The following is a 22,473-nucleotide window of genomic DNA, read 5'->3' as shown; positions in this document are numbered from 1 at the left end:
TCTGCTCTGTGTCTGTGAACTTAACTGGCTACTTCATTAGTTCTGCTCAGTAGGGTTCGAGCCACTATTTCTATTGCTTCCTTAGAAAAGAGGTAATAGCCAACCAGTTTGTGTTTGTATTTCCATTTCTTTTTATTTCTGCTTTTGTGTAAGCTGGTGATTGAACAGTCAAAATCAGTTCTACTTTCAAAGAGCCCCAGCAGGTTAATGACCCCCTTTGTAAACGAGAAGTGATTTTTGTTACATTAATCACTCTATAAAAAATATGCTGGATTAATTACCTTGGGTTGATAGCTGGAGGAATTGTTTTAGACGACATGAAAGGTGTGAATTTATATCTCAGTTTTATTTTCAGTCTTGCTAAATAAAATCATTCTTCTTTGTAATTTACTTTTTTATTAAATGAAATTTAGCAGCAGCTAATATTAGGATAGGTGATATAGAGAAATAAAACGTCCCTCCCTAGCGAGTGGAGTGCAAGATCACCCTAAAAATATATTCAGATGAATATCCCCATTATCAATGTAGAAACAATAAATAATTTGTAAACATGGCATGAGTCTTGGTAGGTGCTATGGAAATCGATCATTCTAAAGAAGCCATTCACTGCTGCAGTTCTGGCCCCAAGGGTAGAGACACTTTCACTTGACCCAAAACTTTTTGATATCAATTCAGTGAGAAAGTCCCAGTCTCTACTCTGGAAAGCTGCCCAGCCTAAAGCTGCCAAATAAAATACACGACGCTTGGTTCAATTTGAATTTCATATAAACAACTAATAAATTGCAGTACAAGTATGTCTCAAATACTGCAGGAGACATATGAGAAAATTATTTGTTATTTATATGACACACACACATTGAACTGAATATCCTGTATTTTTATTTGCCAGACGTGGCAACCCGAGCCCAGGCTTTCTCAGGTTTTTTAATGGTGCTCTCAAACTTTCTCTATTGGTCTGAGAGCCACTACCAAATAATACAAACTTACAGGTGAATAGGTAAGTTAAGAATGTAGTCCCTGGGGTTAGCCTGCCATGATTCAGATCCCTGCTCGACTACTTCCTATGTATCTGGTCTTAAATAAATTATTTAACTCTCTTCAGTTTCTGCACCTATAAAATGGGTTGAGTGGATTAAATGAAATCGTGCGTGTGAAGGGGTTAGCTCTGGGCCTGCTATGTATAACGTTTTCAGTCATCTGGGAAAACAAGCTAAAAAGTGCACAGCTATTAAGCGGGTACCGCTAAGTGGAAAATCAAAAAGATGTGATAACACGGAATAAGATTACAGATTGCATAGCGCAGAGAGAGAAAAGGGAACTATTGGAATGCAGCACACAGTATTGAGAATACGTACATATACAGAAATGTCATATGCACAAAATAAGCAGATTTGTCCCTCAGGAATTCCCAGTTTGGGGCTCCAGTTTGAAAAGAAAGACTTTTAAAAGGAGGCTAGCAAAACAAAAAGTAAAAAAATAAAGCCAGGGGCACCCGGGTGGCTCAGTTGGTTAAGTGTGTGCCTTCGGCTCAGGCTTAGATCATGATCCCAGAGTCCTGGGATGGAGTCCTGTGTCCCCTGCATCAGGCGGGGGACGGTGGGCTCCCTGCTCAGGGGGGATTCTGCTTCTCCCTCTCCCTTTGCTCCCTGCCCCCCTCCCCCGCTCATGCTCTCTCTCAAACTCTTTTAAAAATTAAGAAAAAAAAAAAAATGAAAGCCCATGGGTTGACCCCATAAAAGGCAGAAGGGGAATTTAATGACTTCACTTTATAAAAGTTGCATAAGGGTTGGCTAGGTATTCTCTAGCTCCTCCGAGACCAATGAAGAGGAAATTAGTTTGCAGAATAGAGCATTTTAAAAGATTTCACTTAAGATTGGCTAAAATTTGAAATCAGGGGAAGTAGTTGTGTACAAATAGAAAATAAATCCAGGGATTAATATGAATAACATTTCCTTCTCTGATGGTCTTCAGAAATTGGAGAGAGTCTATGCTGTTTGGAATAGTTTAAATGTCATTCTTTCTATATGAAAGACCAAATGATCTCTGAAGGTCCTCCCCAGGTCTGTGGTTCTAGAATCTATATTCACATTTCAAAAGCCAAATGTGACAGCATGTTTGCTGAGGGATTGTTGTCATGGCTTCTCTACCTCAATTCATTTAAACTGGGACATGGGCATTATTTCTCCATTTCTCTTTAGAGCCAAGTAACCAAGCAACTGTAATTTTCTATTATTTTATCTTTTTTTATCCCCCAAAAGAATCACAGTAAGCTCAGAAGGAAGCAGTTTTAAAATCCATGAGTGTTTTTCTCATAATTCAGGGCCTCAGACAACAGAGGTGAATGTTTTAAATGCTTAATGGCATCTATGGGGAATAAGTATACTAGATTTTTATAAAATTATACAGTCTGTTCCTCTGGGTATTTGGCTTTTTAATCTTTCCCTCTTCCTCTTTGTCCTTGCAAACTGTTGGAGCAATTTGAAGACAGTTACAGGTGATGAAGTGATTGTGGACCTCCATTCCCAAGGATTAGGGAAGAATGAGGTATTAAATTAGATGGTTGATGTCCCAGGAAGTGGAAGAGAAGAAACTAAAAAAATAAGGAGAAAAAAGTGGAATAAAATTCATTCAAAAGGATAGCTGAGAAGTAAAGACATTGGAAAATGTGAAATGATGAGACCAGGGTCACCTTCATCTTTCTGCCTTTACTTTCATTTTCATAAGATTATAGAATGTTAGAGGTGAAAAGCATCTTAGAAGTGAATCCACAGTAAAGCCTGTCTTATTCATCCTGGTCTCCTCCCAAGTTATCTTTATAGAGAAATGCCCCTATGTATATTGACTGAATAGACAGGGTGGGGGAACTAACATTTGTTGAACATTTGCAACTTGCTTTGGGGGAGCACTCTGCTAAGTGTCTTACACATGTTATCTTGATTGATCCCCACTGCACCTCTGAAGGAGATATTGACTTGGTTTTATAAATGAAAAATTGAGTACTTCAGTAACTTACCCAAGATCACAGTTTAGGGAGGAAACCAAGATTCAATGTGTGTCAGTCCTATGCCACCACTACCCAGTCTTGGCACCACTGTCCTTAGCTTGAAATCTTAAGTCACTCTTCTGATGCCTTTCTGGGAGCCACACACCCATACAATATGGGGAATGGGGGTGGGGGAGGATAACCTTAAAATTCAAAGAAGACACCTGACCTATTAAATGAAATTAATTGAAGATTCCTGCTTGTTGTCATAATAACCTATCCCCTGGATTGTATGTACATTCTTTAGATCTGTTGAGGTATTTATGGTTTTTAAAATGTTTTCCAGGGGTGCCTGTGCGGCTCAGTCAGTTAAGCGTCCGACTCTTGATTTTGGTCCAGGTCATGATCTTAGGGTCATGGGATAGAGCCCCGAGTCAGACTCTGTGCTGGGTGTGGAGTCTGCTTAAAGATTCTCTCCCCCCCTCCCTCTCCCACTGCCCTTCCCTGCTTGTGTACTCTATCTAGAATGAATGAATGAATGAATGAATGAATGAATGAATGAATGAATGAATGTGTTTGAAGTACCCTGTCACTGTAAGTATCTCATGTTCACCCCATCTTTCTCTATACATCTCTTCACCATGGTCCTGGTCGCTGTAATCCCCTTTGCTCCTCCCACCGCTGACTGCTGCCTAGCGCCTTTCAATTTGCTATCTCTACAGCGAACTATTCACACCATGAAAGGCTGTTCTAGTCATTTAATTGTTATCAGTAGAAATTATCAAGTGCAGAGCCATTTTATTTGAGCACAATTACTACTAATGTCTTTGGCAACCCAAATTTACAGATAACCCAGTTACCTCTACCTGGTAAAGAGAAACTTCCCAAAAAGTGGCCCTTGATGGCAAACACCCTAGGTTCTGCTCAAAAGTGATTTTCCCAGAGCACAACATATGCAATTTTATCTCAGTTCCTGGGGTTTGGGAAGATTGTGAGAGAAGAAAGAATATTGCCCTTTATTTCCTGAAGATTGGAAGTAAGCCAAGTCACCCCAAGACAACTTGAGGAACAAACTTTGGCCTTTTCTCCAACATAATAGCATCCCACTTCATTAAGTTGAAATGTTTGAGAATCTTTAAGCAGTACAGCCAAAAGCGCTTTCCTTTACACAATCCATCTCTTTCTACCTACCCACAGCACCTACTTTTTCCACCATCTATCAAACTTTGCATTTTACTGTGTTAGACTTTATATTGTTTGGCTCCTGCTCACGTTTATGGCCTTCACATTGCCCAGAGCTGAACACATAGGATATTCCAAGAATTAGACTGAATGTGTGCCGAGGTCATGCTAGACCATTTAAGCTGTCTGTGCTCTCCGATAAGGGAGGGCTAGCGGCAGGTGGCTACGGAAACACGGATAGCACACGGATAGCCGGAACTGAGGCATGCTGTAAATCAAAATGACACACTGTTTTGTAAATTAAGTACAATAAAAAAAAATCTCATGGCTCCTGGCTGACTCAATGGGTAGAGCATGCGACACTTGATCTTCGGATTCTTAAATTCAAGCCGCACTTGGGTGTGGAGATTACTTTAAACAAATCTTAAAAAAAAAAAAAAAACAACCTCAGTAAGTTTTCCTATTGGTTACATAGTGAAACCTTATTTTGGAGATACTGGGTTAAACGTATTCATTAAGACGTTTTACTTTTTACGCGCCTATTGGAAGTTCTTTAATTACTTGTGTGAATCGCATATTCTCATCGGACAGTACTGGTTTCAAGGACGACGAGAAGAAATAACCCTACATTTGAATCATGCCGTGTTCTTTAGAAACAGTTTTCATTTCTATCTCTTAACGGTTCCTCACGAGGCTCATCTGAGGCACTAAGAGCCAAGTCTCCCGCTCTAGCAGCTTCGAGTCCTGGTCCTCGCGCAGAAATCTCAGTTCACAGTTCTTTGAACGCCAGGGACAGGCAAATCTGTGGGGCATTTGGAAGAGGACGAGGACCCAGGAACAGGCCTATTTTTTTTTCGTCAGAAAGCTCCCACAGGGGCGGGGGCGGGGGTTCAGGCAGCTGGACGTGGAAGGCTCGCCGGCCGGCAGCGGAACCACTTTACTGGGGCCTCCACACCGCGGACGCAGCGTCCAGAGCCCGGCCAGGCTGTCCCCAGCAAGGCCCCAGGGGCTCTCCTCGACATGGCCGCCGCCGCGAGGCGGGGCCGCCCGCCGTCCCGCCCCCGCCCCAGTGTCGATTGGGTGAGACGACTGGGTAGTGAACGGCGATTGGACCACACGAGACGCGAGCTGGGCGGGACCGGAAAGTGGTCTCAGCCCGGGGGTTCGGAGGGTCAGGGCTCGGCGTAGGTCCCTGGGGATGTGGAGAGCGGGCAGCATGTCGGCGGAGCTGGGAATCGGGTTCGCACTGCGGGCAGTGAACGAGCGCGTGCAGCAGGCGGTGGCACGGAGGCCGCGGGTGAGGAAGGAGACAGCGTGGGGACGGTGGGTGGCTGCTTTGAGGGGGGACACCTGCGTGGGAATGGGTCGTCACGGTGACGCAGAGGGGGCTCCCGGCGGGGCGGGAGCCGTCCTGCCGCCTTGGCTTCCGCGCGGCTTGCAGAGCCCCCAAAAGGCTAGGGAAGGGTTTCCTCCGCGACCTTGCGATGAGTCTGCCGGGTTTTCTGGAGGTTGGCTCACTTGGAGCAGAAGGTGTCCACTGCCCGAGAAAATGACCAGCCCCCCGACATCGCGACCATTGCCCATCCCACCTCGTGTAGGGGTCAACAGCCTTAGCGGACGGGAGCAGCGCCAGTCCTGTGCCCAGAGGGTGCAAGAGAAGACGTCTACTATAAGAGCACCCAAAGGAGGCCAGGTCGCCAGAGATCACCTGTGTGGCAGCGTCTCACAGCTAGTAGTTGCTCAGTAATTGTCGGCTCCACTTGTAGGTGAGAGAGAAGGTGAATTGGCCAGACTCTGGAGACACGAGAGCTGCACTAGGACGTTTGGGGCGGGAGGGAGCTAACATCCAATCCCAAGCAGTTTAAAGGGAGACTCCCCCCCCCCCCTTATATTCTGTCTCCTCTTGGAATTTAATAAGATCAAGGGTCGATATTTGCTCCCCTCCTTGTAAGTTTAAGCTGAATGGTGTGGAGTGAGACACAACTGAACAGAAAGGGCAAAGTTTCTCTGATCAAGCATTTATGGTGTCGAAATTCAGAATGCTGTCCTGGAGACAGAAGAGGTAGATTAGTGTAGTCTTTCCTTGGCTACAAATTAGATGTTACCTTGATCTAAGTCACTTAACTACTCTGGCTCGGAGTTTCCTCATCTGCCATAGGCAAGGAAATAAGCTCTGATTGCTTTAAGCTCACTGCTGGCGTTGATGTTCTATGATTCTCAGTGATTCTCCCTAATAAATGTCATTCTGGAAGGTTCTCCCAGCATAACTCCTCGGGCGGGTGAGCTGCCAGTTCACTTTTCTCTCTGGAAATCATCAATTCATCAACAGAATCATAGGAGTTATGACATAGTCTCGTAAGAGGCTGCTAAATGCATCCCTCAGAAGGAAGAGGAGACTTCTTGCTAATAGACCTGAGTCTTCAGGGCCTTTGAAAATACAGTGACTCTCATAAAATTAGCCATCACAATCATATTCGAAAAAAAGCATTCAAGGTTTCTTCGATGTCATGTTCAGAGACATGAGGTTATGTCTGTTTTAAGCCTGTTCAGTTATGGGTCTTTCTAAGCAGCAAAGTAATCCACATGAATGGGGGACCCACTGTGCCTGACATGACGTGTCCCTCATTCATTTCTACTGAATCACTCTGAGTGTATCATTGCTGCCCTCTCAGAAAAATGAGTCTCTGCTTGGTTTTATACACAGGGAATGAAAAAGATCTTTGGGGGAGAAAAAGAAAAAAGGAAATACAGTGATTCTGTAAAAATTGCAGAGGGTGATGGGGTACATGAAAACTGAGCTATATGAGGGTCGGTGGATCTCTTGTTGCCTTTGTATAGATTTGGTTGCGGCAGAATGCAGGGAAGCCCTGCGTTTTATGTGATGGCCGTAACAGGGGGGTCATATGGGCCTAATCCTGAGTCCAGAGTTTTTGGTGTTCCTGCCTCAGTCCTGCTACTGGTTCTCGATTGGATTGCATGGAAAATTACATAGCTACCCCACAAAGGCCACTTTTGAAAGTGGGGGGGCAATATTAATGAATATACTAGGATCAGAATGAGTTTCCAAAACTAAACTTTGGAATTTCAGAAGCCAGAAGGAGCATCCGCTCTAGTCAGAGGGTAATGCCTTCCTTTAATGAAGTGATTCTTAAACCGCCAACCTTGGTATGCAAGAGCATCTTCTGGAGAGTTTGTTTACGAGGCAGATTCTCAGACTCTAGCCCCAGAGATTCAGATTCAGTAGGTCTGGAGTGGTACCCAGATGATGCTGATGCAGTTGGTCAAAGACCACAGTTTAAGGAAATACTGCTTTTACTTACCTTCCCAGTTCTCCTGAGAGAGACTAGATATTAAAGTAGCTCACACAGGGCGCCGGGATGGCTCAGTAGGTTAAGTGTCTGCCTTCGGCCCAGGTCATGATCCCAGGGTCCCAGGTTCGAGCCCCACAGCCGGCTCCCTGCTCAGCAGAGAGTCTGCTTCTCCCTCTTCCTCTGCCCCTCCCCCTGCTTGTGCTCTCTCTGTCTCTCTTTCAAATGAATAAATAAAATCTTTAAAAAAAATAACGTAGCTAACACACTAGATTTGGATGCCATACATTTGAACGACATCCGATCAACATTATTTGATACTGGTCTCCCTCCAGTATTGGAATAATGGAGCTTACCCAATGTCAGGTTAAGACCTATGCCGATTGATTCGATGGGATCTATCTTATAGAACTTATTGGGATAATATTCCTAAACATTCACTCATTTGGCTCTTTCCTCTTGGCAGGATCTCCCAGCCATCCAGCCCCGGCTAGTAGCAGTCAGCAAAACCAAACCTGCAGACATGGTGATGGAAGCCTACAGTCACGGCCAGCGCACTTTCGGGGAGAACTATGTAAGAGGCCTTTTCCAGTCTGCCTTTGAAAGAGTCATGATTGCCAGACTTCTGACTCATTCTGTTTTTACCCTTTAGGTTCAAGAGCTGCTAGAAAAAGCATCAAATCCTAAAGTAAGTGGATATCTGAACTCTTGAGTTTGTATCTAATCTTGGCCCTTCAGCTGAAAGTTAGACTCATTTTGGTGGTTGAGTTTTACAGGAGGATCAACTAGCGGTAGAAATGTCTACACTCACCTTGAGCTCCAAATATTTCTCAGCTACATTTTCTTCCTTTATTAAAACTAAGACTATAGTTTTCTCCTTTGCAGCTTTTTGGATGTGGTAATTTAGGAGCCTGCTATAATCCTGGGTCCTTTTGAGATTTGAAAGCTTTAATCAGTTCATCTTTTTTTGGTTTGTTTTTTAAGTAAGCTCCACATTCAATGTGTGGCTTGAACTCATGATCCTGAGATCGAGAGTCACGTGCTCTGCCGACTGAGCCAGCCAGGTGCTTCATAATCAGTTCATCTTTAATGGATGATATCTAAAAGATGGAGGGAGCTGATGGGAACAAGGAAGAGAAACAGAGTAGAAACCTTAGGTCTTTCTCTAAGTATCCTTAGCCTGGCTGAAGATGGTGATAATGGTTTGTTGCATAGACATGAAAAGACAGAAGGGAGTGTGTAAGGTGTCTGGGCCAACAAGGCCTTCATAAATTCTAAGTCAAACATGGTTACCTTTTTCTCTTCAGATTCTGTCTTCATGTCCTGAGATCAAATGGCACTTCATTGGCCACCTACAGAAACAAAACGTCAACAAATTGATAGGTAAGATAAAATTCTAAATATGATGACAAAAATCTATCATTATATTACTTACACTACTTTCTGTGGAAAAGGGAATAGCTTTTAGAATGGTCCTAGTTCACCATTTGTGTTTTGGAGTATTTTGGGAAAAGAAATCTTAATTCTTAGTATAAGGAAAAAGCGTCATACGCAGAACAGAATGAATTCACTGTTGACTGGGTTGTTTATACTTGGAAACCTACCCTACTTGGAAATGTTAGGTATTATTTGGAGGTCTTTCAAATAAATTATAAGGAATTGTAGCCCACAAAATTTTTCACTTGACAAGGAAGACGTTTTTGTCCTTTCTCCTTTAAATGTAAAGCTATAGGGGTTCCTTGGTGGTTCAGTTGGTTGGGCGTCTGCCTTCAGCTCAGGTCGTGATCCCAGGGTTCTGGGATCGAGCCCCACGTCGGCCTCCTTGCTCAGCAGGGAGCCTGCTTCTCCCTCCGCTTGCTACTCCCCCTACTTGTGCTGTCTCTCTCTGTGTCAAATAAATGAATGAAATCTTAAAAAAAAAAAAAAAAAGCTCTGTAAATAAAATACAATAAAATATAATAAAACAAATACAGTACATAATGATAAAATACAATATACAGTAAAATACAGTAAAGTAAATTAAGAATTAACTACATAAGGATTTAACCATCTGCTAATGACATGTGGAGGTCTGTTTGAGGAACTGAATACATATTCCTCTCAACATGTCAAAATTAAGATAACCTTTATTTTTTTAGGCAGCTTTATTGAAGTATAATTGACCTACAGTAAATTGTATATATTTAAAGTGCACGATTTGATTCGTTTCAACATATGATTGTACCTGTGACAGCATCACAGCAGTCAAGATAGTAAACACGTCCGTCACCTCAAAAAGTTTCCTCTTGCCCTTTGTAACTCCTTCCTCCCGTTACTCCCCCATCCCTCCTGCCGCACTCTTATTTTTTTTAAGATTTTATTCATTTATTCATTTATTCATTTATTCATTCAGAGATAGCGAGCATGAGCAGAGGGGAGGGGCAGAGGGAGAAGCAGACTCCCCACTGAGCAGGGAGCCTGATTTGGGACTTGATCCCAGGACCCCGGGATCATGATTTGAGCCGAAAGCAGACACTTACCCGACTGAGCCACCCAGGTGCCCCCCTCCTTCAGCACTACATACCTGCTTTCTGTCACTGTAGATTAGTTTACTTGTTAAGAGTTTTCCATAAGTGGAATCATGAAGTAGGTACTTTTTTGGTCTGACTTCTTCCACTGAGCATAATTATTTTAAGGTTCATCACGTTGATTTGTGCATCAGTAGTTCACTCCTTTTTGTTTAACCATTCACCTGTTGATGGCCATTTAGGTTGCTTCTAACTTGGGGTTATGACAAATAAAATGGTTATGGAGGTGAGGGGGAAAATTGTTAAGAACATCTTTGTAGGAATTATTTTTTTAAGATTTTTATTTATTTATTTATTTATTTGAGAGAGAGAGAGCATGTGAGCGGTGGGGAGTGGGGGGGGAGGGAAAATCATACTCCATGCTGAGCCCGATGTGGAACTCGATCTCACAACCCTGAGATCATGACCTGAGCTGAAATCAAGAGGTAGATGCTTAACGGACTGAACCACCCAGGCACCCCTGGACTTTTTCTTACCTCTTGGAATAAATACCTAGGAATAGAATGGCTGAATCACATGATAAATATATGTTTAACTTTTTTTTAAATTCTGATAAAATACACATAACATAAAATTTATCATCTTAACTATTTTTAAGTATACAGTTCAGTGGCATCAAGTACATCCACATTGTTTGCAACTGTTACTACTATCCATCCTCTAGAATTCTTTTCCTTTCTCAAAACTGAAACCCTCTACCCATCATGTATGTTTAACTTTTGAAGAAACTGCCAAACTGTCTTCCAAAGTGGTTGTGCCATTGTACATTCCCACCAGCAATGTATATTCATTTTCTATCCTGCCACTTTGTTAAACTCATGCTAGTAGTTCTACTTATTCTAGTAGCTTCTTAGTACTTTTTTAAGTTCTGCTTATTCTAGTAGGGTTTTTTTGTTTTTTTGTTTTTTTTTTGCAGATTCCATATAATTTTCTACATAGACAATTATGTTACCTATGAACACAGACAATTTCCAGTCCGGATGCCAGATGCCTTTTATTTCTTTTTCTTGCCTTATTATACTAGCTCATACCTCTAATACAGTAATGAATAGAAATGCTACGAGTGTACATGCTTGTTTTTCTTGATGTTCTTTATCAGAAGGAGGAATTACCCTTCTAATCCTAGCTTTCTGAGAGGCTTTATCAAGAATCAGTGTTGGATTTTGTCAAATGCCTTTAGTGCATCCATTGAAATGATCCTACAGTTTTTTCTTTTTCAGTTTATTAACATGTTGAATTACGTTTATTGATTTTTCAAATGTTAAACCAGCCCTACATTCCTAGGAATAAGCTCACTTGGTCAGGCAGTATTGTCCTTTTACTGTAATGTTGCATTCGATTTGTTAAGTTTTGCTTAGAATGTTTGCATCTACATTCATAAGGGACATTGGGCTGTCGTTTTCTTGTGATATCTTTTTTTAGGTTTGATAACAGAATAATGCTGACCTCATAGAATGAACTGGAAAGTATTCCCACCTCTTCAGTCTTTTGAAAGAGTTTTTGTGGAATTGGTATGGTCCCTTCTTTAACTGCTTAGTAGAGTTCACCAGTGAGGCCTGGAGTTTCTTTGTAGGAAGGTTTTTAACTATAGTTTCAATTTTGTTAATAGACTAGTCACATAATCTGTTTTTTCTTGGGTGAGCTTTGTTTATGTTTTTCGAGGAGTTTGCCCATTTCATCTAAAGTAATGAATTTATGAGCCCCACATCAGGCTCCCCCGCTAGGAGCCTGCTTCTTCCTCTCCCACTCCCCCTGCTTGTGTTCCCTCTCTTGCTGGCTGTCTCTCTCTGTCAAATAAATAAATAAAATCTTTAACAAAAATAAATATGTGAAATGGTATCTCATTGTGGTTTGATTTGCATTTCCCTAACGGCAAATGAAGTTGAGCCATTTTTCATGTGTCTGTTGGCCATTTGTACATTTTCTTTGGAGAAATGTCTATTCAAATCCTTTGTGTGTTTTTTAATTGGATCTTTTTATTATTGAGTTGTAAAAGTTCTTTATATATATCCTAGGCACCAGTCCTTTATGCCGTATATGATTTGCAAATATTTCTCCCATTCCATAGGTTGTCTTTTCACTGTCTTTATGGTATCATTTGTAGCCCAGAAATCTTTCATTTTAATGTACTCCAGTCTATCTCTTTTTTCTTTTGTGGCATGTGCTTTTGGTACTATAGCTAAGAAATCCAAGGTCACAAAGTTGTTTGTTTGTTTTTTGAGTAATCTCTGTGCCCAGTGTGGGGCTTGAACTCACAACCCTGAGATCGAGAGTCTGATGCTCTACCAACTGAGCCAGCCAGGTGCCCCCAGGGTCACAACGATTTGCTCCTGTTTTCTTCTAAGCGTTTTATAGTGCTAGCTCTCACCTTTGGGTCTTTTTGAGTTGATTTTTATGTATAGCCTAAGGAAGAGGGAGGTGCAACTTCATTCTTTTCCATTGAACTTTTTTGCATCTTCGCCTTTATTTTTGAGAGAGATTTTTGCAGACTATAGAACTCTAGCTTGACAGTTTTTTGTTCAGTACTTTAAAGATGTTGCTCCACTGTCTTTACTTCCATTGTTTCCAATGAGAAATATAATGTCGCCCTTATCTTTGTTCCTCTGTATGTAATGTTTGTTTTTTTCCTTTAGCAGCTGACAAGATTTTCTCATTATCACTGGCTTTGAGCAATTTGATTATGATATGCCTTGGTGTGATTTTTTTTTTCACATTTCTTGTGCTTGGGGTTCATTGAGCCTCTTGGATCTGGGGTTTACAGTTCTAATCAAGTTTAGAAATTTTTCAACTATTGTTTCTTCACATATATTTTCTGCCTCCCTCTTTCCCTTCTCTGACTCCAGTTACCTATTAGTCTGCTTGAGGTGATTCCACAGCCCACTCTTGCTCTTTTAATTTTTATGATTTTTTTTTCCCTCTCTGCATTTCATTTTGGATAATTTCTTCAAGGAAACTAAGCCTTTCTTTAGCGTTGTCTAATTTGCCATTAATCCCATCAGAGGATTTTTCATCTCCTCCATTGTAGCTTTCACACTAGAAGTTCAATTTGTCTTTTTTTATATCTTCCATGTCTCTCTATATTTTTTAATATATGGCACACAGTTATAGTACCTGTTTTAATGTGCTATCTACAGATTCTGTCATCTTTGATAGTCTGGAGCAGTTTCAACAGATTGATTTAACCCCTCATGTATCATATTTTCCTGCTTCTTTGAGTGCCTGATTTTTTTTTTTTTAATAGCCGAACATTGTAAATTTTCTTGTTGGGAGCTGGTCATTTTCATATTCCTATAAATATTTTTGAGCTTCGTTGGAACACAGTTAAGTTAGTTGCGAACAGTCTGATCTTTTTAGGTCTTGCTTTTAAGATTAGTCAGAGTGACTAGAGCAGAGCTCAGTCCAGGGTTAATTATTCCCCATTACTGAGACAAGGCCCTCTGTGTACTCGACCCAGTGCCCCATGAATCCTAGCATTCCAGCCTGTCTGGTGGGAATAGGCACTGTTCCATGCCCTCTGTGAACATCAGGCACTGTTTCTTCTAATCTTTTCAAACAGTTCTGTCCTCAGCCAGGGCTGATTTCCTCACACGCACGTGCTGATCTGTACCCAGCTGAGTTCTGGAGGGGGGCCCTTCACAACTCACCAGTGATCTCTCTGTGTGCAGCTCTCTCCTCTCCCGAAGTCTGTCCTGGGAACTCTAGTTGCTTAGTCTTTGCAGATTCTCAGTTCATGTCCTCGACTCGGGTCTGCGCTCTTCCTGTGTTCCCCTTTCCCTTGCCACATTCTAGAAACTCTCCAGGCAGTAAGCTGGGGCAGTTGTAGGGCTCACTTCATTTGTTTCTCATCCCTCAGAGATCACGATCTTTCACTGTGGGATACCCAGTTCTTGTAAACATTCGTTTCATGTATTTGTCCATTTGGATGTTCAGGTGGGAGGGTGAGTCTGATGCCTGTACTTCATTTTGCTGGGAAGCAGGTCTGTTATATTATTTTTTAAAGCTATTTCATTTTGGTGTGGGGGAAGTAGGGAGCCTATTTCTACTTAATAAATGGCAGCAAGACAATCAGCTTTTTATTGGAGAAATAATTAAATTAGACTCCCTTCCTCACGGTGTAAATTCCAGCGAGATTAAAATCTTAACTTGAAAATCAAAGCTATGAGGTATTAGAAGAAAATATAGGAAAAAAATTTTTTTTTCAGGCTGGTGAAAGGCCTTTCTAAATAAAACATAAAATCTGGAAACCATAAAAGAAACAATTAGCATATTTGCTTATACAAAAATGAAAGCTTTCTATATGTCAAAGCAAAAGGGAAGCACAGATTGGTAGTAAAATAATATTTTTTTAAAAGGGGAAGGGGTTAATGTCCATAATGCATAAAGAACCATATGTATATATTTTTTAATGTATAAGGCAAACATAGGGAAAAACTAACAACAGGTCATTTATAAGGATAAAATATACGAAAGACCAATAATCAAATGAAAAACGCTTACCCTCAATAAGAGAAATGGAAAATACAACAATAAATTCTACTTTTCACTGATCAGGTTTACAAAAAATAAAGTCTGCTAATGTCCAGTGTCTTGAGAGCATGAGTAAATGAGCACTCCGCATTTTGCCAGGAAGATCCTAAAATGGTAGGGGTTTTTTGGATTTCTAGTATCTAACACAGTTTTAATTGTACTTCCTCCCTAACTAGTAATTTCAGTTCTTGGAACTCATGTGTCATATAGCAACTTGTGTAAGTGCACAAAGGTCTGCTTCTAAGCTTTGGTTTTGTAGTAAAAAAGAAACAATGTGTATTAATAAGAACAATGTTAAGTAAATTGTGATCATCTGTTCTGTGGAATGTTGCAGTTGTTAAAAGTAGTGGATTTATGGTACTGATGTAAAAAAAAACTCCAACATGTATTGCTAACTGGAAGCAAGCAAGCCGTAAAACATTTACTATGACCCAGGGTGCCTGGCTGGCTGTCAGTGGAGCATGCGACTCTTGATCTCAGGGTTAAAAGTTCAAGCCCCACATTGGGTGTAGAGATTACTTAAAAATAAAATCTTTAGGGGGAAAAAACATTTAGTATGATCCAATTTGTAATTTCTTTCAAAAAATAACAGAAAATTATACATCTGGGGTGTGTGTGTGTGTGTGTGTTTTTGATTGGCTAGAAATACACTAAAGTAGATCTGGAAGAATCTTCATCCCAACAGTAATAGTGATAGTTTCTAGAGTAAGAGGCTTTGAGTTTTTACTGCATGTACTTATATATTGCCTTTTTTTTTTTTTTTTACATCAAGCATGTCTACTTTTGGTCTCTTTTTAAATACATATTTTTGACTTTTTTTTTTTTGAAAAAAATTTTTTTAAAGATTTTTTTATTTATTTATTCGACAGAGAGAGACAGCCAGTGAGAGAGGGAACACAAGCAGGGGGAGTGGGAGAGGAAGAAGCAGGCTCATAGAGGAAGAGCCTGATGTGGGGTTCGATCCCATAACGCCGGGATCACGCCCTGAGCCGAAGGCAGACGCTTAACCGCTGTGCCACCCAGGCGCCCCGACTTTTTTTTTTTTAATTAACAATGTATTATTTGTTTCAGGAGTACAGGTCTGTGATTCATCAGTCTTATACAATTCATAGCGCTCACCATAGTACATACCCTCCATAATATCCATCACCCAGCCACCCCATCCCTCATCCCTCCCACCCCCTCTATTCCAGCAACCCTCAGTTTGTTTTCCTGAGATTAAGAGTCTGTTAAGGTTTATCTCCCTCTTTGGTTTTGTCTGTTTCATTTTTTCCTCTCTTTTTCTATGGTCCTCTGCCTTGTTTCTCAAATTCCACATATTAGTGAGATCATATGATAATTGTCTTTCTCTGATTGACTTATTTCGTTTAGCATAATACCCTCTAGTTCCATCCACACTGTTGCAAATGGCAAGATTTCATCTTTTGATGGCTGCATAATATTCCATTGTGTGTGTGTGTGTATATATATATACACACCACATCTTCTTTATCCATTCATCTGTTGGTGGACATCTAGGCTCTTTCCATAGTTTGGCTATTGTGGACATTGCTGCTATAAACATTGGGGTGCAGGTGCCCCTTCAGATCGTTACATTTGTATCTTTGGGGTAAATACCCACTAGTGCAATTGCTCGGTTGTAGGATATCTCTATTTTCAACTTTTTGAGGAACCTCCATGCTGTTTCCAGAGTGGCTGCACCAGCTTGCCTTCCCACCAATAGTGTAGGAAGGTTCCCGTTTCTGTGCATACTCGTCAATATCTGTCGTTTCCTGACTTGTTAATTTTAGCCATTCTGACTGGTATGAGGTGGTATCTCTTTGTGGCTTTGATTTGTATTTCCCTGATGCCGAGTGATGTGGAACACTTTTTCATGTGTCTGTTGGCCGTTTGGATGTCTTTGCAGAAATGTCTGTTCATGTCTTCTGCCCATTTTTTGATTGGATTATTTGTTCTTTGGGTGTTGAGTTTGGTAAGTTCTTTATAGATTTTGGATACTAGCCCTTTATCTGATATGTCATTTGCAAATATCTTCTCCCATTCTGTTGGTTGTCTTTTGGTTTTGTTGACTGTTCCCTTTGCTATGCAAAAGCTTTTTATCTTGATGAAGTCCCAATAGTTCATTTTTGCCCTTGCTTCCCTTGCCTTTGGCAATGTGTCTAGGAAGAAGTTGCTGTAAATACATATTTTTTAAAGTGAAATAGCCTGAGCTCAAATTCAGCATTAAGAATATGGAGTCATGGGACACCTGGGTGGCTCAGTTGATTAAGCATCTGCCTTCAGCTCAGGTTCTGATCTCAAGGTCCTGGGATGAAGCCCCATGTCGGGCACTCTGCTCAGCAGGGAGTCTACTTCTCCCTCACCCCTCCCCCTCCCCACCAACTCTCTCTCTCAAATAAATAAAATCTTTTTTTAAAAAATGGAGTCTGCCATCATTTAAAGCACAGCTATAGTATTTGTTAGTTTTGTTACTTGAATAATGATCCTTTCTGAGCCTCAGCTTCCCCATCTGTAAGGTGGAGGGTAATAATAGTGCTTCATGAACCATGGTAGAGATTAAAAAGCAGTAACGCATTTACACTGGTTAGCAAATCGCCTGTTTGACTAGAGCAAGCTGCTGGTGTTGCTGCTTCTGTCTTCGTTGTTATGTGTCTGAGGCAAGAGGGATGGTGATACTTCATGTCACATGCATCTTTGGAAAAGGAGATGGTTTCAATGACCTCGGCGTCTCCCTTAGCTGTCATTCTGACATCCTTGTTGAATCAGAGCACCCCCATCCCACAGTTTAAGAACGTGGCATTATCATGCCAGGGAAGTACTTTGGCCTCCGTAGTTATCCTTACTTTATTGTCATCTTGACCCAGTTCTTGCAGTGTGAGCCGAGATGCAGTCCCATCGAGCCTGCTCTTGGGAATCTGCACAGTTGCCAGCCCTCTCAAATGCGTGTGCCGCCTGATTGCAGTAGGTCAGTTTCCCTGATTGGTCCTTTCAAATGATGAGATAGCAGCGGGCCGACATTCAGACTGACATCTAGTAAAACCGTCACGTAAGTCTGAGCAGGACTGAGACTCCGCTGGGAAATAGTTCTTCCATCCGCCAAGTCAGAAAGATTGGTTGTATGTTGCTTACTGCGGTAGGTTGAGTGAAGAATTACCCTGCCTCTTTGTCGTTACAGCTGTTCCCAATCTGTTCATGCTGGAAACAGTGGATTCTGTGAAGTTGGCAGACAAAGTGAACAGTTCGTGGCAGAAAAAAGGTTCTCCTGAAAGGTTAAAGGTTATGGTCCAAGTTAACACCAGTGGAGAGGAGAGTAAGTGACCGGACCTGAATTGTAGATTTTTCTTCCCTAGGATGGTTGACGGTCAGGAAGAATGGCAGTCCTAAGTAACGGATAGCTAAGGTTCTAGAATGAAATCACAGGTCTTTATGTAAGCTGTTTTCCGTACAATCTAGATGGCACAGTGACATCTAAGCCAGCCCATGTATAATTCTTTCATACATTGTGGTTTGTTAATTCTTAATTTTTTGGTGGCCCAGAATAGGACGAGTTGGGAAGGAGACTGTAATTTTGATCTGAAAATTCCTAAAAGTCCATCACTCCTGAAAGAGATGGCATAGTTACATGTATAACATTCAGGTGTTAAAAAAAATTACTCAGTGTTACATTGGGAGAGAATAGAAGAAAGTGAGCACCAGGTAATGAATATCTTTAAGGGGCTTGGGGTAACATTGTAACCTAGTGAACGGGGCAGGAGCTTTGAAATCAGACCTTGGGTTGGAGCCCCCACACTTTCCAGCATTGTAACCTCGGGCAAGTCACCTAACCTCTCTGTACCTCAGTTTCCTCAGCACACAGTGATAATCATAATGGTGCCTACGTCAGGGGACGTTGTGAGCACTGAAAGTGGTCATGTGGCAGAGCTGTTGGCAGAGAACCGAACCCCACACATCTTGCTTGTTAGCGCTTGATAAGCAGAAGTGTTCACAGACCAGTCATTGCTTACGACCAGCAGAGCCCCAGTAGTCACCAAACCAGAACATGAATTAACACAGTGCAGGCTGTTTTCCAGATAGGTCCTCAGGCCAGGCGTCCTGGGTTTAAATCCCAGCTGCGTAGTTTCCAGTCGTGTGACCTTGGACAAGGTACTGAGCCTCAGTTTCCTCATTTCTAGAGTGGAGAGAGTAAGAGTACTTACTGCATGGTTAGCGTATTAAGTGAAAAGCTCTTAGCACTTGGCATGTGCCTGACACGTAAGTGTTCTATGAATTGTAACTATTATTACTTCTGCCCGCGCCTAGATTATAGATTACGTTATCAACGTAGGTACATCTGAAATTGGCTCCGGGGCAAGTCTATGACATCATTTCTTGATGATTAGCTATAATTTGCTGTAACTGAAGATGAAAGTGAACATTCACGGCATCTCCATTTGATAAACGAGAGAGAGGGATTATCCGTATTCCTTGTAACTGCAGAACAAGTAACCATTCGCTGCAGAGTCCTTCTCCAGTTGTTAATTAGCAAGTTCCCATAAATTCTGCAGATACAGAGTGAAAACGGTGATATACACTTTATTTTAAAATGTTTACAGTTCTAATAAATCAATGAAATTATAGAAATACCAGAGCTAGGAAAAGAATTCTCCAGTGAATCTGGCATTTTGGCAATGTGAGTCTTCTTGGTGTCCTAGGAAGAGCAGTGTTTTTTTCCTCTTCCCTCTGCTCTAACTGTTCTCAGCTCAGATCACTGAGATTCAGACGATTATTACTCCATTCCTGACCAGAGGGAAGCAACATAGACAAAGACCTCAAAAATAAGGTTACTCTTTGGGACTTGAGGATATGTTTTTGGTTTTGTTTTTTTCAAGAAGTCCGCTAGACCGAAAGTCACCTCCTTTGTTATAAGGAAGGGGTGAAAATGAAGCCTTCCGCTGGCTACTTCAAACACGTTGGTCCAGGTATCTTCTGTTCCTTTTTGTGAAGGTAAACACGGCCTTCTACCTTCCGAGACAGTAGCCGTGGTGGAACACATAAATACCAAGTGCCTCAGCCTGGAATTCGTGGGGCTCATGACCATAGGAAGCTTCGGCCATGATCTTAGTCAAGGACCAAATCCGGACTTCCAGGTACTGGGGGCCAAGGATGGGGGGATGGCTCGTGCGCCAAGGAAGCGTCCTAGCAAAATGCTGTTGCAGGACTGGCCGTCATAACAAACTTCAGAGACATCCCAGATATTACCTGTCGGAAAGGAGAAAATAGGTTTCCAAAACCCCACAGACCTTTTTCAACCCTACATGAACGTGGCTAAAACACGGTCTTCAGAGAAAACGAGTTCTTTCCTTCCTTTTCCAGTGGCTGATCAGTTTTTTTTAAAGTAAGAGCATTTGCCGAAAAAAACTGGGTAACTTCTGAAAATTGTGACAGGCCTTGAAACCACGAGGAATCAATAACCTTTGGCAGAGATGTTCAGATTCTGCCGCTTTCAGGCATCCTTAGAGAAGGCAGGGATAAAATAAATGCCACTCTTGTCTTCCTGTCAGGTGTTGCTGTCCCTCCGAGAGGAGCTGTGTGCGAAGCTGAACGTCCCCACTGAGCAGGTGGAGCTGAGCATGGGCATGTCCGCGGACTTCCAGCACGCGGTGAGTGTCCTCCTGGGGGCCCTTACCCGCCTCCAGGGGAGGGTCCTAAAGGCCACAGCAGGAAGCGGTTTTTGCCAGAGAAACCTTTGAAAACGCCTCATCGTAGTAGGGGAGCTCCAAAGAGCAGTGGCTCTCAACCAACCGTTCCAGCATCCCTCACCCCCTTCTTTTTTGAAATTAAATGTATAGAAACTAGAGCTTGACACATAACTTTTTTAAACTCCATATAATTGGGGCGCCTGGGTGGCTCAGTCATTAAGCGTCTGCCTTCGGCTCAGGGCGTGATCCCAGAGTCCTGGGATCGAGCCCCACATCAGGCTCCTCCGCTGGGAGCCTGCTTCTTCCTCTCCCACTCCACCTGCTGTGTTCCCTCTCTCACTGGCTGTCTCTCTCTCTGTCGAATAAATAAATAAAATCTTTAAAAAACATAAAATAAAATAAACTCCATATAATTCCCTAAGCGGATTCTGAAGAACTAAGAAGCAGCGCCTGGCTGGCCCAGTCCGTAGAGCACGCGACTCTTGATCTCGGGGCCGTGAGGTCAAGCCCCATGGGGCGTGTAGAGATTACTTACAAAAAAAGAAATTAAACTATAATTTTTTTAAGTTTATTTATTATGTATGCTTTTCCGGAATAGTAAATAACTTGATAAAGGGCTAAAAATCAAAGTTTAAACTTCACTCTGCATCCAGTAGTTGCATTCTTGGAAAATCAAAACAGTACAAAAATACTTTGTGTTGATAAGTACGACAGAATTCGATCCTGTGCTCAAACAATCAGGAGGAGGGTTCGGGTTAGTTTTCTTTCTTTCTTTTTTTTTTTTTAATAAAGATTTTATATATTTATTTGTCAGAGAGAGAGAGCACAAGCGGCGGGGGCGGCAGGCAGGGGGAGATGCAGGCTCCCCGCTGAGCAGGGAGCCCGATGCGGGGCTCGATCCCAGGACCCCGGGATCATGACGTGAGCTGAAGGCAGACGCTTCACTGACTGAGCCCCCCAGGTGGCCCAGGAGGAGGTTTTCCCATCTACGTAATCATGGAGCATCCGGAAGGGCTGTGGGCTGTGAGACCTCTCCACTGTGCCACCGCATCTCAGTCGCACAGTGTGACCTCTCACATCCCCAGCCCCAAATAAACGGCCGTCGTCTCCCCTCGTCACGGTGACAGCCAAGGAAGTGCTTCCTGATTTCTCACGCACGCCCTAGAAGTAGGATCACCCCAAGGTTCCCCACTGCCCCGTAGCCCTCTGCAGCTGCCGCGTCATCGTTCTTCGTAGCGGCCGCTCGAGAGCCACAGCGACAGGCACGGCTTCGGTGCTGGCTGCCTTCTTTTAAACTCGGGCCCCGGGACTTTCTCTTCTTTCCCACAGATCGAAGTAGGATCTACGAATGTCCGAGTAGGAAGCACCATTTTTGGAGAGCGAGATTACTCCAAGACACCCGCCCCGGACACGTCGGCAGCAGAGCTAAAGGCGCCGGTGGGGGTGGCGCAGGCACCCTGAGGCCGGCCCAGCCGGGAAGGCGAGCTCTGCACTCACCCGGATTTCCGTCTTGACAGTCCCAGCGTTGCGGCACCGCCGTGCGCTCCTCGGGACCTGCAGAGAGCACACCGATGATGACGTGCGTCGGCGGAAACCATCTGTACTTAGTACCTGACCTGAGAAGTTCACTTCAGGTAGCAGCTTTGGGTTGGATTTGAGAAATCCAGACATTTCTGCAGAACAGATATCAAGTCAGTAGCCGGGAACCGAGTTCAGTTTCGAATCCTGCCCAGGAGTAGCAACCAACCCGTGAATGCCTTCCCCAGGTGAAAACGTGGCCACTGGTGCCTCCGATCACCGAAGTGAGAGGGATTCACATTTGTCATCCCCGTGCATAGGAAATTCTCTTCGTACAAACCCCTGGTGAGTAACTGTCTTGGCTGCTCTGGAGCAGAGTGACTGCTGCCCCCAGTTTCCACCCCACGCAGTAAATATGTCTCTCTGCTGGAATGGCAGAACAGGTGACTTCCGGAACGGGCTCACGGTAGTGCTCCAAACCCAAGGCCTTGCTCATGAGAGTTTCTGGCATTGGCCACCTTGTGGGGTTGACCCTGAAAATGACAGAGGGAACAAATGGGTTTGGGCCTTTCTAACATCCTCCTGAAGAGACAGGGCTTTGAGCTTTTCCCCCTGGGCTCTCCAGTGAGGAGAATTCAATGCTGTGATTTCTTATGAAAGACCAGTGACTCTCATCACTTCCTAGAAATTCCTTCAAAGCCAGTTCAGGC

At 42.7% G+C, this 22,473-nt stretch overlaps 1 protein-coding gene across 1 annotated transcript; it reads left to right on the top strand.

Moving 5' to 3' along the window:
- Positions 1-5,303: 5,303 nt before the first annotated feature.
- PLPBP (pyridoxal phosphate binding protein) lies at positions 5,304-21,844 on the top strand. Its single transcript, XM_045779302.2, has 8 exons — positions 5,304-5,462; positions 7,940-8,047; positions 8,126-8,161; positions 8,781-8,856; positions 17,743-17,877; positions 19,551-19,693; positions 20,108-20,206; positions 21,575-21,844. The coding sequence occupies exons 1-8, from the start codon at positions 5,364-5,366 to the stop codon at positions 21,704-21,706; spliced, it is 828 nt and encodes a 275-aa protein (XP_045635258.1). The 5' UTR covers positions 5,304-5,363; the 3' UTR covers positions 21,707-21,844.
- Positions 21,845-22,473: the final 629 nt, after the last annotated feature.

This window comes from Ursus americanus, chromosome 27, assembly GCF_024610735.1.
Source record: "Ursus americanus isolate L20-20 chromosome 27, mUrsAme1.1.p, whole genome shotgun sequence".
NCBI lineage: Eukaryota > Metazoa > Chordata > Mammalia > Carnivora > Ursidae > Ursus > Ursus americanus.
Note: the sequence above shows the minus strand (reverse complement) of the source record. Positions and strands in the feature narration are given on the sequence as shown.

Coding starts and splice junctions, on each gene's coding strand:
- PLPBP (XM_045779302.2), top strand. CDS start 5,364: ATGTGGAGAGCGGGCAGCATGTCGGCGGAGCTGGGAATCGGGTTCGCA. Junction 5,463..7,939: donor CGGTGGCACGGAGGCCGCGG/GTGAGGAAGGAG, acceptor TCCTCTTGGCAG/GATCTCCCAGCCATCCAGCC. Junction 8,048..8,125: donor GCACTTTCGGGGAGAACTAT/GTAAGAGGCCTT, acceptor TTTACCCTTTAG/GTTCAAGAGCTGCTAGAAAA.